General features: G+C 41.4%; 1 protein-coding gene across 1 annotated transcript; it reads left to right on the top strand.

The window, feature by feature from the left end:
- Nucleotides 1–1031: 1031 nt before the first annotated feature.
- Nucleotides 1032–13021, top strand: zgc:136971 (S9 family peptidase). The gene is made up of 21 exons (XM_053424812.1): nucleotides 1032–1450; nucleotides 4523–4658; nucleotides 4976–5051; nucleotides 5137–5212; nucleotides 6411–6523; nucleotides 6663–6797; nucleotides 6955–7046; nucleotides 7277–7314; nucleotides 7411–7532; nucleotides 7645–7705; nucleotides 8563–8657; nucleotides 8973–9024; nucleotides 9777–9871; nucleotides 10187–10319; nucleotides 10402–10485; nucleotides 10616–10696; nucleotides 11295–11383; nucleotides 11571–11764; nucleotides 11847–11949; nucleotides 12498–12604; nucleotides 12763–13021. Exons 1-21 carry the CDS (start codon nucleotides 1333–1335, stop codon nucleotides 12860–12862), a joined length of 2100 nt encoding a protein of 699 aa, XP_053280787.1. The 5' UTR covers nucleotides 1032–1332; the 3' UTR covers nucleotides 12863–13021.
- Nucleotides 13022–13598: the final 577 nt, after the last annotated feature.

Genomic DNA, 13598 nt, shown 5'->3' with positions numbered 1-13598 from the left:
CTCCGTTGATCAGCTAATTCAAGTATCTGGTAAAAAAAACATTCTAGAAATACAAGATTTACATTCCTGATCCCTTGTCTGCTTGGTCACATCATTAATCCAGCTATGAGGATAATAGAAGGAAACATAGGAAGAGTATAGAGGATCTAAAATGTTACATCACAACAGTATCTTCAGTACCAATATTTCCATAGAACTGACAAAACCCGAATTATGCCTTGCATTATCATTTTTCATACATTTCTTTAAAGTTTTTTATTTAGGTTTCGGACGCTTTTACTGATGATAGCATCAACATTTCAAGCCTCATTAATTAACTTTATTTGTACAAGCTTTCTTCATTATAGCCAACTTGATTAAGTACAAATTAAAAATGAAGGTTTTTCCCTGATTATATATTAACATCGTCTAGGCAATATGTTCACTGATTATCGGCTCTGACCTCGACTGAATATTGACCTCCAGATGTTTGGAGGCAGAGCTTGGTGACATTTTCCAGAAAACTTTAAGTCGGTGGTTCAAAGACTCGCTGCATTGTGTGTGTGTATGTGTGTGTGAAGAGACAAACTGTGCCTTTAAGATTGGTTCTGGTTCTATCTCAAAAAAGTGAACATTTTGCTATACGATTTATCTGCGTACATTTTTTTACTTTCCTGTGCAATCACCCTTTACCTCTGCACTTTGCTCAATAACATTTTTATACTAACCACTTCTACAGTGAAATATGTATATTATGTACATATTCTGCATTTTTTATTTTAGATTTTGTAGTTTTATTTTACGTGTTGTTATTCTGTGTCTGTCATTCTGACTTGCCTGCTGCTGAAATAAGAGAATGTTCAGAATTTGTGGATCAATAATGTTTGATCTCGTCTTATCTTAAGCCCGTAGAAGACAACATGTATTTGAAAATAAGCCAACAAGCCAGTGTCAATATAAGTAATATCATCTAGTTGTAAATATAAACAAATCTAAGATCCGAGCCTGACTGCCTCCCTGCTGCCCCCCTGAGGTCACTGTGGTGCAGTGCACCCCTGCAGCCTGCAGCACAGTGGTATGGTCCGTTCATGAAGTCAACATAGAGGCTGCTTCAGCAGAAACACTGAAGTGAACTGTTCAGTCCAGACTAACGGAGGCGACGGAGCTGAGTCCATGAAGTGACCTGCTGCTGGGAACCCACAGAGTCACGCGATGCAACCGTCTCTGCTGCTGCTCCCGGTAGTGAGTTAGTGTGTTCACGTGCACTGACAGCGCGCGTGTGGGGGTGAGTGTGCTGCAATTCCACTACTGGAGGTTCGTGCGTGTGCGTCCAGACCATAGGTCCAGACAGGAATGGAGGCTCGTGAAGTAAGCGGGGTGTACACTGAGGTCAGCGGCCTCCCTGCGCCTCTTTCTGCCCATGTGAAAGAGGAGCAGCTCCCGGAGCTCCGGGTCTACACCGTGACTGCTGGTGAGCTGCTTACACACACAAACACACATACACGTACAGACACACACACACACATACAGCCACACACACACACACAAACACACACACACACACACATACACACACATACATTCAGCAGGTGGATCTCACATAAAGTTAAAGAGACCCTCGCCCAATGAGAGTTTAATGAGTCAGCCTGAGAGGGACTCTGACTTCCAGCATGTCTCTGGACTCCATGGCAGCAGCTCAGAGGCGCTCTGCTACCGACGCCACTGATCGTGTCCTAAAGGTTTAACAAGGTTTACACAGTGAGGCCATCTGCTCCCCTGCTGGGACACCATCCACACTGCTGTTTACTGCTATGGATTGTGAGTCAGACAAACTGTTCATTACACCAGTTACCACTGACTGAAGTATGAAGTTTACATGGACCTGGTGGGATTTCGCTTAATCTTTTTCAACAGATTATATGAGACACACATTATTATTTTTGATTTGATTTATTCTTTTATTTGGAGTAACTTAGACTTAACACTCGCATTGCCATCATCAGCTATGCACCTTTTACAAAGTGATCCATTAAGCTTGGTTTTAAAGTAAAGATATGTAACATATAGTGTTTCTCTCACTTAAGTTTGGAAAAAACAAAATAATAATAATAACAAAATGTATAATAGTACAGAGAGAAATAATAATAATGTGAAAGTAAATAATAACAATAATGATCATATTAAATGAACAGAAAATACATATACATAAATACATTTATACACACACATACATACATATACATACATACATACATGCATACCCAAAACCACACTATGTAGGTGTGTGTTTGTGTTTATACTCATTTGTAACATAAACACATAACATGAAACAATTTACAAAGGATTGGTTAAATCAACACTATGCGCTTAATAGTAGCTTCATAAATAGTTTGATGGTTCACTAGGGCTTTCCCTTTAATTTGAAATTCAAACATTAATTTTCACATCAGTGGAGAAGTTAATATTTGAACTGTAATAACCTGTTAGAATTCAAAATATACAGTCTAGAAGCACATCAGATGTCTCTTTAGTTTGCCTTGTGATCCAGCAGAGGGCGTTCACTGTCATTAAAGTAAACCAGTAATGTATAATTGGTACTAACATGGAAGACGCTGGCAAGTAAAGCCGCCCCGAGCAGACAATCACGACACCAAAGCATCTGAGAGGCTGCGTGTGGAAGTATTTTGGGTTCTACTCTGTCTCTGCAGGTTCACCTGATAGACAACAATGTGATCCAACATGCAGCCCAACATAAGTAAATACCTTTTGTGACTGAAGAGGGCGCTGCTGCTCTTAAATTGACAAAGTGTTGCTTTACAGTTTTTTTCGATTGCATAAACACAATTATCAAACCTGACACTCAAGGAGCAAAACATGGGCCCAGATCTGCACCACTATAAGCACAATGTCAGCTTCACACTTTTTGCAAAACAATACACACAGTGATCTGCAAAACACTAAACACACTTGTATACATTAAACACAGAAGGATATCAAGATGTCACTTCCTTGCAATTCCTAAGCAGTGCCTGTCAAATGACCAGCCCTATGGGCCAATTGGTTAAACACAGCCATCAGGTGTTCAAACACAGCATTGCTTAATTGTAGACACACCAATCAGGTTTAAGCACTATACAAATGCATCAGCTGAGTTCACCTGTTTTCAACCAAAATGGAGCTTGTGCTCAAAAAAGAAGAAGAGTGAGGGTGAGAGGGGGAATCCACGGAGGAGGGGAAGGTCGCGGTTGCGGCATTAGTAATGATGTTGTGTGTGATGTTGCATACTGCACACATAACTTTCATAATGTAAATGTACTGTATTCCAAAACTATGCTGAACTACACAATCTTGTCTTTCACTGTATTTCTGAGAGTTTTACAGATGGATGAGGAAATCCCTCATGAATTCATAAACATATATGAGGCAGGGTTCATAGGACAAAATCAAAAAGGAGAGGCAGACATACCATTGGCCACGGGGCTATAATCCATGTCCCAGGGCAACGTGGGGTAACATCACCTTTTGTGCTGCCACTACACAGAATGGGGTCCTCCTCCGTCACGCCAATATGGGCCCTCACAACACACCTCACATTCTCAAATGTTTGGACCGATTACACAACATCGTCACAGCAGTAAACCACAGGCACCAGATGCAATCCATTGTCATCTGGGACAATGTGTCATTCCACCGCTCTGCTCTGGTCCAGAACTGGTTTCAACACCTTCCACAGTTTACAGTACCATACCTTCCACCATACTCTCCGTCTCTAAACCCAATCAAAGAATTTTTCTCGGCATGGCGGTGGAGGGTTTACGATCTCCGGCCCCAGGCTCAGGTACCCCTCATTGAAACTGTACTGGATACAGAATGTTCTGCTTGTCTGATATTTGTCGAGCTTACAGTATTATGCACACTCCTGTAGTAGCATGAAAACTGGGACATGTTTTGTTGTGATTCTCCATGTTGACACGTTGACAGATTTGGGGATATGGAGAGAAATAAATTCTGCAGAGTCTGCAGTATTGGTCTTGTGTAGTGTTTGGTGAATTTATTGTATATTTGCACTTTCTCAGTACTTCACTTATAGAACTCTAATCACTGAGAAGTGGAATTGCTAAAAGTGTTTAAGGTTAGCAACAGCAGTGTGTAGCTGGCTAAAGCAGAATTAAGTCATATGAAGCGTGTGTGTTTCATATGGCAAACAAATATGGTTTTGATAAATAAGTGTATAGTTTTTACAAGAGTGTTTCGTTTTGCAAAGGATCTGAGGTGTTCTGCTGATTGGTTGTGTGGTGCTGTTGATTGTGTTTAGTGTTTGAAACACCGGGCCCTGTTTTGAAAATCGTGCTAAAGCAATCGAAAAAAACTGTAATATCAACAAAGAGTTACCGTAAAGTGGCGTCTAAGAGCGGATCATTTTAAGTAAAAACAATGAATGACAACAATTCATATCAAAGACAAAAGTGGTAAACAATTTTTATTTGTAGTAATAACTTCAATGCAGAAGATTTATTTAACTAATCTCTGTGTCTGCATTCAGAGTGGAGCCAGAGCGACCTGGTCCGATGCTCCAGACTTCGCTACTCTCAGCAGTGGACAGTGATCGCAGCCGTCAACGATCAGAAGAGCATCCGGGCTGTCCTCCCTCCTGGGTCCTGTGCACCAGTGTCTGGAGAGTGAGTTCCGTCCTAACTAATCAAAACTGTGTTAGAAATATGTAATTGGCTGAATAATCTATAGGCGCTTTTGGAATCTGAGCTTAAAATCTTTTTACTTGTCACCTCTGTGCAGTGATGTGAAGTGAACAGAGCACACTCCAGGCTACATGTAGATATCAGATATCAGTGACGTTAGGTGTGGACAGAGATTCAACTTTTAACCAGAGGGGGCAGTAAAACACCACTTTTCAGCCTGGCGTTCTGCTTTCACTGAAGCCAAACGGACCTGAACACTTGGAACTAAAGCGTGTTTTTACCTCTCTCCTGTCCTTCAGGTTACTGAGTGGACGCTCTCCCATTCAAGACCTGAGGGCGGTTGTCAGAGAGACCAGTGGTCACCAGCTCCTTGAGGTGAGAAGAGTGGATGGTAACAGGCCCTGTGAGAGTGGTGTGTGAACATGTGGACAGACTACTGATGTTTGGTTGTTACTGTTAGATCTGGGACTGCAACGGCCTGAGGAAATGCCTCAACCTGACTGCCCTCAACCAACATGGCCGAGTATATGACGATGGTGAGGCGTGTTTTTGTAAATGACTTGTTTTGTGCCCTTATTTGTTTGTGTTCATGTATATCAGGGGTTTTCAACTGGTTTTGTCCCAGGGACCACCATTCTGACTAGAAAGTAATCCGCGGCCCACTGATGTGCCTATGCGCGCGCGTGCCTACGTGTGTGTGTGTGTGTTTGTGTGTCTGTCTGTGTGTGTGTGTGCGTGCGTGCAAGTGGATAGAAGGAAGTTTTAACATTTGGTTTTCCATGTTGGTTTTATTTAAAAACTTTTAAAAAATCTACAAAAATGTGTAAAATACAAAAAAACGGTTGATTTTCAGTGCTTAAGAATTGAAAACAAAAATAAAATGCAGTTTGTAGTTGTACTGAATCTCAGAACCATATTTACGTCAATATATAACGTTCATGACTTAAATCTACAGACATGTAGCTGTAGAGAACGCTAAAGTAACGGTGATCAAGAACAATCAACATAAACTGGGGCTACAACTGAATAGGGAAGATGACAAAGTAATGCAGAATATGTCACAAATGATAATCATACAATATCACAAAAACAATTGAGGCCTACATAAATTTAACCTCATGATCACCATCAGCAAATCCCACCTACTGCGTGAGTAGTACTTCTGTGTGTGTGTGTCTAGAGCTCTCCTAAGAAATTGTTTCTCAACCAGCGAACGTGGTAAAGTTGACTGTTATTGCAATTCATTGTTTTGGCTATTATGCCAATTTATTTTTCTTAGTACAAAGTATTTGTTTTTCGCTATTTTGTTTTATTTAATATTTTCATTATTAATTCTGCCCTTTTGGGCCTTGTTTTAGGGAAAATAAAAATTCCCATCATACAAACTACATCTCCAAGATCTCCTGAGAGTTTTTCTACCTAGCTCAACCGCTCTTCTACATCTACCTTTAACACACATGCAGAGGGGAAAACTGTTGGCAGTTAAGAGCCCCAAGACAGTTTCAAGGTTCCCCTCATCACCTTTATATTAATTTAGACATATTTTTCTTATTTTAAATATTTTTCACGATATTCAAAAGTAATCTGGAAATGTATATATAAATATCAAAGCAAATTTCGCGGACCCCCTGCAATGCCGTTGCAGACCACCAGGGGGCCACAGACCCCTGGTTGAAAACCCCTGATGTATATGATTACACAAATATTCATGTTAATGTGTGTGTGTTTTTCCAGCTCAGTTTGGGTGTATGTCATGGTCGGAGTGTGAGAACAAACTGCTGTATGTCGCTGAGAAGAGCAAGAACACATCATCAGAAACATGTGATGGGGAATCTGCATGTGGGAAGGTATCTCACACACACACACACACACACACACACACACACACACACACACACATACACGACAGACGCATTGAACGTTTCGTAGAATACATGTTTGTTGACTTGTCTCACATTCACCTTGTGTCTGTTATCTGCTACACAGGACAGGAGTGTGTACTGTGAGGACTGGGGTGAGGCTCTGACCAACAAGAGCAGCCCAGTGATTTGTGTGTTGAACTTGCAGAGCGGCACCGTCACTGTGCTGCGGGGCGTGCCGCCTGACGTCTCTCCTGGACAGGTGAGGAGGGCGAAGACATTTACACTTCCCCATCGTCTGACTCAGCCAGGACCTATTTGGACTGTAATAATGTCTCACTCTCGTTCTCTCTCTCACTCTCTCGCTCGCTCTCTCTCCCTCTCGCTCTCTCTTCCTCTCTCCCCTTCTCTCTCCCCAGGCTCTGTGGGCTCCCGGGAGTCAGTCTGTGTTCTTTGTTGGTTGGTACCATGAACCCTTCAGACTCGGCCTGAAGTTCTGTTCCAACCGCAGGTGAATTTATTGTTATGATCATCATTCTTAATTATATCTATAGAGGATGAGCTAGCAACTGACCAAAAGTAACAGAAACTACATTCAAACCTTTTTTGGTACCAGAAAACATCTATTTTAGGGTCTTTTGTAAAAATACAGTCTTGGGGTCTAGCAGGACTCTCACTACCAAATGTAACTATTCACTTCTTCTTCCCTGTATGTCTGCTTCTCTTTAAACTGTGTTTCAGGTCTGCGTTATTCAAGTTAGACCTGGATGGACACTGTGGTGAGGAGGTTGTCCCTTTTGTTGATTTAATGAATGAACTCACTAATTAAACCTCAGTTAATCTGTCCCCTGTATGTCCTCACCCCTCCACTCCAGAGTGTCTGTCAGGGGACAACCTGTCAGTGTCCTGTCCGAGGCTGAGTCCAGACGGGTCCACGCTGATATACCTGCAGGGACGAGTGTTTGGTCCTCACAATCAGTGCCACAGTCTGCAACAGGTACTGTGTGTGTGAGTGCGGGTGCATGCATGCATGTGTGTGTTTGTGTGTGTGTGTGTGTGTGTTTGTTTCTTGTGACGTCAGTTAAACAGTGTCTGTTAATCCTTCACAGCTGGACCTGAAGAGCAGGAAGACATCCACACTGTTGGATGTTGTCAACAGACCACGGGCCGGTAAGTCACATGTACAAATATCCAGTGTTGTGGTTCATGGCTGAGTCTGATAACAGTGTTGGTCCATGAGTCAATTCATCAGATGGAGCAGTTTATACGTTATTATCAAACCTTATGACGAAGAATAGAGACTTGATATTTTTACTTCCATTCATTGTGTAAACTTCACTGTAAAATGTATTATAAATTACTATGAATAAAAAGAAAACACATATTCAACCAAATAGATAGAACTTGAAAATAAATCAAAATGAAATTATAGAAAAATAATTTTTTCACATTATGTAAACACAACTGAACATCTTTTCTGCATAGTTTATTGTGTAAAATAAAATGTTTCATTCGGTTGCATACTGAACACTGATACCAAACATGAACACTGATACTGAGTTGTCTGTGAGGCTCATACTGACAAATCGTTTCATCAAACTGATTATTCAGTCAGACTCTATATTTGAACACACGTTCATGTTTCCCAGAGGAGGTATCTTACTGATGTTACTCATCCCTTGACTTTACCTTGAGCTCCACCATTACCCGTTTTGTTTTTGTTTTTGTTGATATGTTTGCACCATAGAATAAACATGTGTAAGATATAATAATACATGTATATACCATGACAGATTATATGATAATAATTGCAGCCCTTTAGTCAGTTTTTATTTTTACTGTCAGAGAAGTTCATTGGACTCTACTGTTATTTATAATGCTGATATTCCTTGAATGAGCTAAAGTTAACTCGTACCAGAGCCGCTCAGTGATGGAGAGAATGATAGAGCTTGTTGGAAGACCAGAGCTGAAATTCAAATGATCTAAAGTCACAGGTGAATATTTCTCTCCTTGTCCGTGTGTTTCAGGCGAGTTTGCAGGTGTTTATGAAGCTCTGGCGTCCTGGTGCTGGTCTGCAGACAGTCAGCGAGTGGTGTTCAGCAGCGCCTGCAGGAACTGGAAGGTAACAATGTTTTAAAGGATCAGTTTGACTTTTTAGGAAATATGCTTCTGTGCTCTTTTAGAACCTGGAGTAAGTTTGCTCATAACATTGGTTCAACACTGAACAAAGCCAGACTTGCTGTTCCCCTTCTATTCTAGGCTTTATGCTAAGCTAAGCTAATCACCTGCTGGCTGATGCTTCCTTATCAATACACAGATGTGAGAGTGATATCCATCCTCTCATCCAACTCTCTGCCAGAGAGCAAATCAGTGTATTTCTAAAAATGTCTCATCATCTTTGTGTATTTGTTCTTCTTGTGGATTCATCGTGTCTCAGGATCTCTTCATGGTCGACAGAAGAACGAGAAAAGTCTCCTCCCTATCTGATAGTAAGAGTCCATCCTCTCCTACACCTCCTCCACCTCCTCCTCGTCTCTCTTCTCTGTCCACATTTCCATCTCTTCTTTCTCCTCCTCCTCCCTCCTCTCCTCTCCTTCCCCCTCCTCCCTCCCCTTGTTGGCCTCTCAGTCCACCCCCATCTCCTGCTCTCAATACTCCTCCTCCGTTTTTTTCTCCTCCTCCTGCTGTTCCTCTCTCCCCTCTTTTGTCGGCTCCCTCTTTTCCTTTTGGTCCAGTTCCTCACCCTCTCTCTGACACTGACCTTCCTCCGCCTCCTTCTCCTTCTCCTTCTCCTCCTCTTCCTCCCCTCCCTCCTCTTCCTCCTCCTCCTCTTCACCCTCATCACCAGGAACACAAGAGTGAACTGAAAGGTATGATGAGACCAACAGGCTTAAGGTCGCCATCAGCATCCTGTTGGAAAATTCCAGAATAAAAGAAAAAGTTGCTGAAATGTGCACTGAGATGTTGGTAGTGGTTAAGATTTGTGTATTCTGAAACATATTTTACTTGAGCTTGAGACCATTTAACAATTCAAATTTAAATATTTAATTTCAATAGAAATTGCTCTTCATCTGCTTCTGTGATTTGGATATTTGTTAACTTCACATTAAATATTATACACTTTATTAAGACCTTTTATCTCTGTAAATGATCCTGCTCTTACCGTTTTTCTCTCCTTTTGTTTTTCATCACTTCATATACTCTATTGTTGTCTCTCTGTTTTGCTCTCCGTCCTCTGCAGGTCTCTCTGATGTTTATGGCAGCTGGAAGCTGCTGACAGTCCAGAGTGACATGATGATCGTCTGCTGCTCCAGCCCCAATACACCACCTACTCTGGTCAGACCACACGCACGCACACACACACACACACACACATACATACACACACATGCACACACACACACGCCGACACCACACATTTTTCGGGGATCTGCACAAAATTGAACACAGTCACAAATATCAGTCCCAAGTGTGCTTGATTTTCTTTCCGTTTCATTAAGATCCTTGAATTATTCTCAGAGAAATAAATGAAAATGTGGAATAATGCTTGAAAAATATAATGGAAATCAGTTGAGTGGTTTCTGTGTTGCCCTGCTAACAAACAAACACATACTAGAACATAATTGTGTGTGTGTGCATGTGTGTGTACAGAGGGTGGGTTTCCTTCCCTCAGCAGGTGAATCGGTGACCTGGCGAACCCTGCTGCCGCCCGTCATGACCTTTGATTTCCCTTGGACAATTCTTGATGTCACACCTGCACCTGAGGAGGAAAACACACAATACTGTGAGCTCTCATTCACTTCTTTGATAATAGGAATCAGTCCGAAGTTTAGCTCTATTCTTACTTTCTCTCTCTGTCACCTCAGCTGGTCTAGACTTTGGTGCTGTCCTGGTTAAACCGTCTCCTCCCCTGCATGAGGCCAGTTTACCCCTGGTCGTCTTCATCCATGGTTTGTGTAAACTTAGTTTTTACTGTGAGGATGTTGGCTTTCTGTATTTCTGCTTACAGGAAAGAAACATAGTAAAACACACCGTTTTTTAATACCACCATAAACTGTTTTTGTCTATTTGCTCCTCCAGGTGGTCCTCACTCCCAGTTCCCTGCAGAGTGGAACTGCACCACAGCTGGACTGGTTAAACTTGGCTTTGCTGTGCTTATGGGTGAGATTCCTGTTTCTCTCAGCTTTATGCACGCAGGGAACCTAAAGAATGAGTTTCTGGGAAACAGGCCTGTTGCTCACTGTGAGTTAGATGAGAACATTGATACTGATTAAAGTTAAATATCAAGCTACAGCCAGGAGCTGAACACAAATTAAATAAATAATTTTAAGTTGAAAATAGATAGATAGATAATTTTTACTACATATGATAAGATGAGATAAGATCATCCTGTATTACTCCCTCAACGGGCAAGATTACAGCCGCAAAGGGAGTCAGAAATCCTTTTTGATTTCTTAAAAACTTTTTGTTTTTATGTTATTTGCAGGAAAAACATTGTTGTCGTTCTATTTTTTCCATTTATTTACCTTGCATTTTACACTCACACTCTTAGACAAGATGTTTCTTTTTTTGCGACGGTTCATAAAAAACATTTTTAATCCAGCTGGCTTTTTTAAAGAAACACAAACCATTTGGTAAAAGGTGAAAACACTGAACCTTTTAAACTCACATTACCAAAGATGTTGATGGTCCTGTATGAAACACCATTCAGTTTTTCTTTAACTGTTTCTTCCCTCCCTCTCTGTGTCTCTCTTTCCAGTTAACTACCGGGGATCCACAGGGTTTGGCCAGGACAGCATTTTGTCCCTGATTGGTCACATTGGAAGTCAGGATGTAAAAGACGTGCAGGTACGAGCTGTTCCCACTGTTTTGAATCAAAGACCTGGATAATGTGCAGGTGCTGAAAAACTGCAAAGTGAAAAAAATTAGAATCTCATAAATCGGTCACTAGGGAGGAAAAGGACAAAATGCGTCTCCCCTCGGTATCACCTTGTAAATGATTTGTTGTCTTGTGTGACTAACTCTCTTTTCCCAGAGGGCCGTGCTTACTGTGCTGCAGAGCGACCTGACCCTTGACCCCAAACGCTTGGCCGTGATTGGTGGCTCTCACGGGGGTTTCCTATCCTGTCACCTGGTTGGTCAGTACCCTGAGTTCTACAGAGCGTGTGCAGCCAGGAACCCTGTCATTAATGCTGCTACGTTATTGGGAACCAGTGACATAGTGGACTGGTGAGAGACATGTTTACAAAGAACTCATCCAAATGATGGACACAAGCTTTAGCTCCTTTGACTCTTCTCTCCCTGCCTCAAGGCGTTACACCATTGTGGGGATCCAGTACTCGTATGACCAGATCCCCACTGCTGAGGCCCTGGCTCTCATGTTAGAGAAGTCCCCCATCACACATGCTGCTCAGGTCAGACTCATGCACACTTAAAATACAGCCTTTCAGTCATAATGTACATATGACTAACATGTTCTCAGGCCAGAAGTTATTTCTATTCTGAATTTTATTTTCTCTTTAGTTAACAAGACTATGCACCTTTAAAAGTTGAACTTAAAAGCTGCAGACATGCACAGAGCTCTGGTTATTATCCTGAAAGTTTCTAGAGGGGCTCTATGTTGCCCACTAATAATATTTCAAGAAAATTGACAGCGAGCAAGTTGATTATGTTTCTAACACGTGACTGATGCGAAACTGAAAGAATACAAAGTCTCTTTTCCAGAGTTTGTCTGAAAATGTTTATTGGAAACAGAGGAATCAGATTCTATCTGCAAGACGTTTTGATCCGGCTCCCAAGAAAAATCACTCAGAACAGCAACTCAGAAAAAATATAATTGTCACGACAATGTCAATCAGTGTAGTGCCTGATCAGAAGTCAGTTTCACAAAAAAAACTGTACTTGTATATGTAAATGTGCCTTTGTACACTACAGAATCTTGTCTGCCTGTGTATGTGTGTAGATCAAGGCTCCAGTGCTGCTGATGCTGGGAGGCAGAGACAGACGAGTGTCCCCTCATCAAGGTCTGGAGCTCTATAAAGCACTGAAGAGCAGATCTTCACCCGTCAGGTACAAATTACATCAGATAAAGAAAGCACACCAGAGACCAACTTTTAATTTAAACTCCAGTATTCCTCTAACAAAGAAAAACATTATCAAAGTATAAGACTGTTAATTGTGATGAAGTCTGACTTGATCTGTGTGTACTGTTCTGTTTGTCTGTCTAGGCTGTTGTGGTTTGCAGAAGACGGACATTCACTGGCCAGAGTGGACACACAGGCCAACTGCTTCCTCAACACAGTCCTATGGTTGTACCAGCACCTGTGAAAACACACGCATGCACACACACACACACTGCTGCTGAACATGACGTTTACATTAGATTACTATCACAGCAGTATTCAATCTTTCTGCCTTTTTAACAAAAACACATCTACCTGATTTTGTACAAACATGGCATGAAATAAAAAAAATCTTACAAACCTGTATTGCTACATCTATTAAAAAGTGTCAAAAATGTCAAAAAATGCTTTATTATTTATTTATTTATTTTAGCAATGAATAAACAAACAAACAAATCAACAAATGATGCTGCTAAACAGTAAATGAAACTTGCACATTGTCCAGTAGATGGCAGTCTCTACTTGTGAACAGCTACTCCAAATACAAATTCAACCTTTTAGTATAGCAACTTCGTCACTGAGCAAATATCTACGTATGACTTTAAAAATATATTTTTAACTAAACAAATTGAACATGAGTTGCATCAGAGCGAATGCATAACATCAACTCACAGTAGAATTAGAGTCACAGGGTGGAGGTATGACCCTCTTGATGGCTGCTTGCTTTTAAAATCGGAGTTACCAATTAGAAAACTCAAAGAGACTAAGAGTTCAGTGTTTAATGTAACTTAAACGACCGCATTTCAAAAACGTGACATCTGAAGCCTTGTAGCCACTCAGACCCACTTCAGAGCTCTAAACCCCCCAAACCACTCGAAACCTAATCTGGAGCCTTTAGCTGAGGCTCTTGACCACCTACCTCACAGAGCTGCCCGTCCACA

Source organism: Pleuronectes platessa, chromosome 6 (assembly GCF_947347685.1).
Source record: "Pleuronectes platessa chromosome 6, fPlePla1.1, whole genome shotgun sequence".
Taxonomy (NCBI): domain Eukaryota; kingdom Metazoa; phylum Chordata; class Actinopteri; order Pleuronectiformes; family Pleuronectidae; genus Pleuronectes; species Pleuronectes platessa.
The sequence above is the reverse complement of the archived record's forward strand: the minus strand, read 5'-3'. Positions and strand labels throughout refer to the sequence as shown.

What these genes read in the sequence shown, in the direction of transcription:
- zgc:136971 (XM_053424812.1), top strand. Translation starts at nt 1,333, where the DNA reads ATGGAGGCTCGTGAAGTAAGCGGGGTGTACACTGAGGTCAGCGGCCTC. An exon ending in CCAATACACCACCTACTCTG is followed by an intron (nt 9,872 to 10,186) that starts GTCAGACCACAC and finishes GTGTGTGTACAG; the next exon opens with AGGGTGGGTTTCCTTCCCTC. An exon ending in CCTGGTCGTCTTCATCCATG is followed by an intron (nt 10,486 to 10,615) that starts GTTTGTGTAAAC and finishes TTGCTCCTCCAG; the next exon opens with GTGGTCCTCACTCCCAGTTC.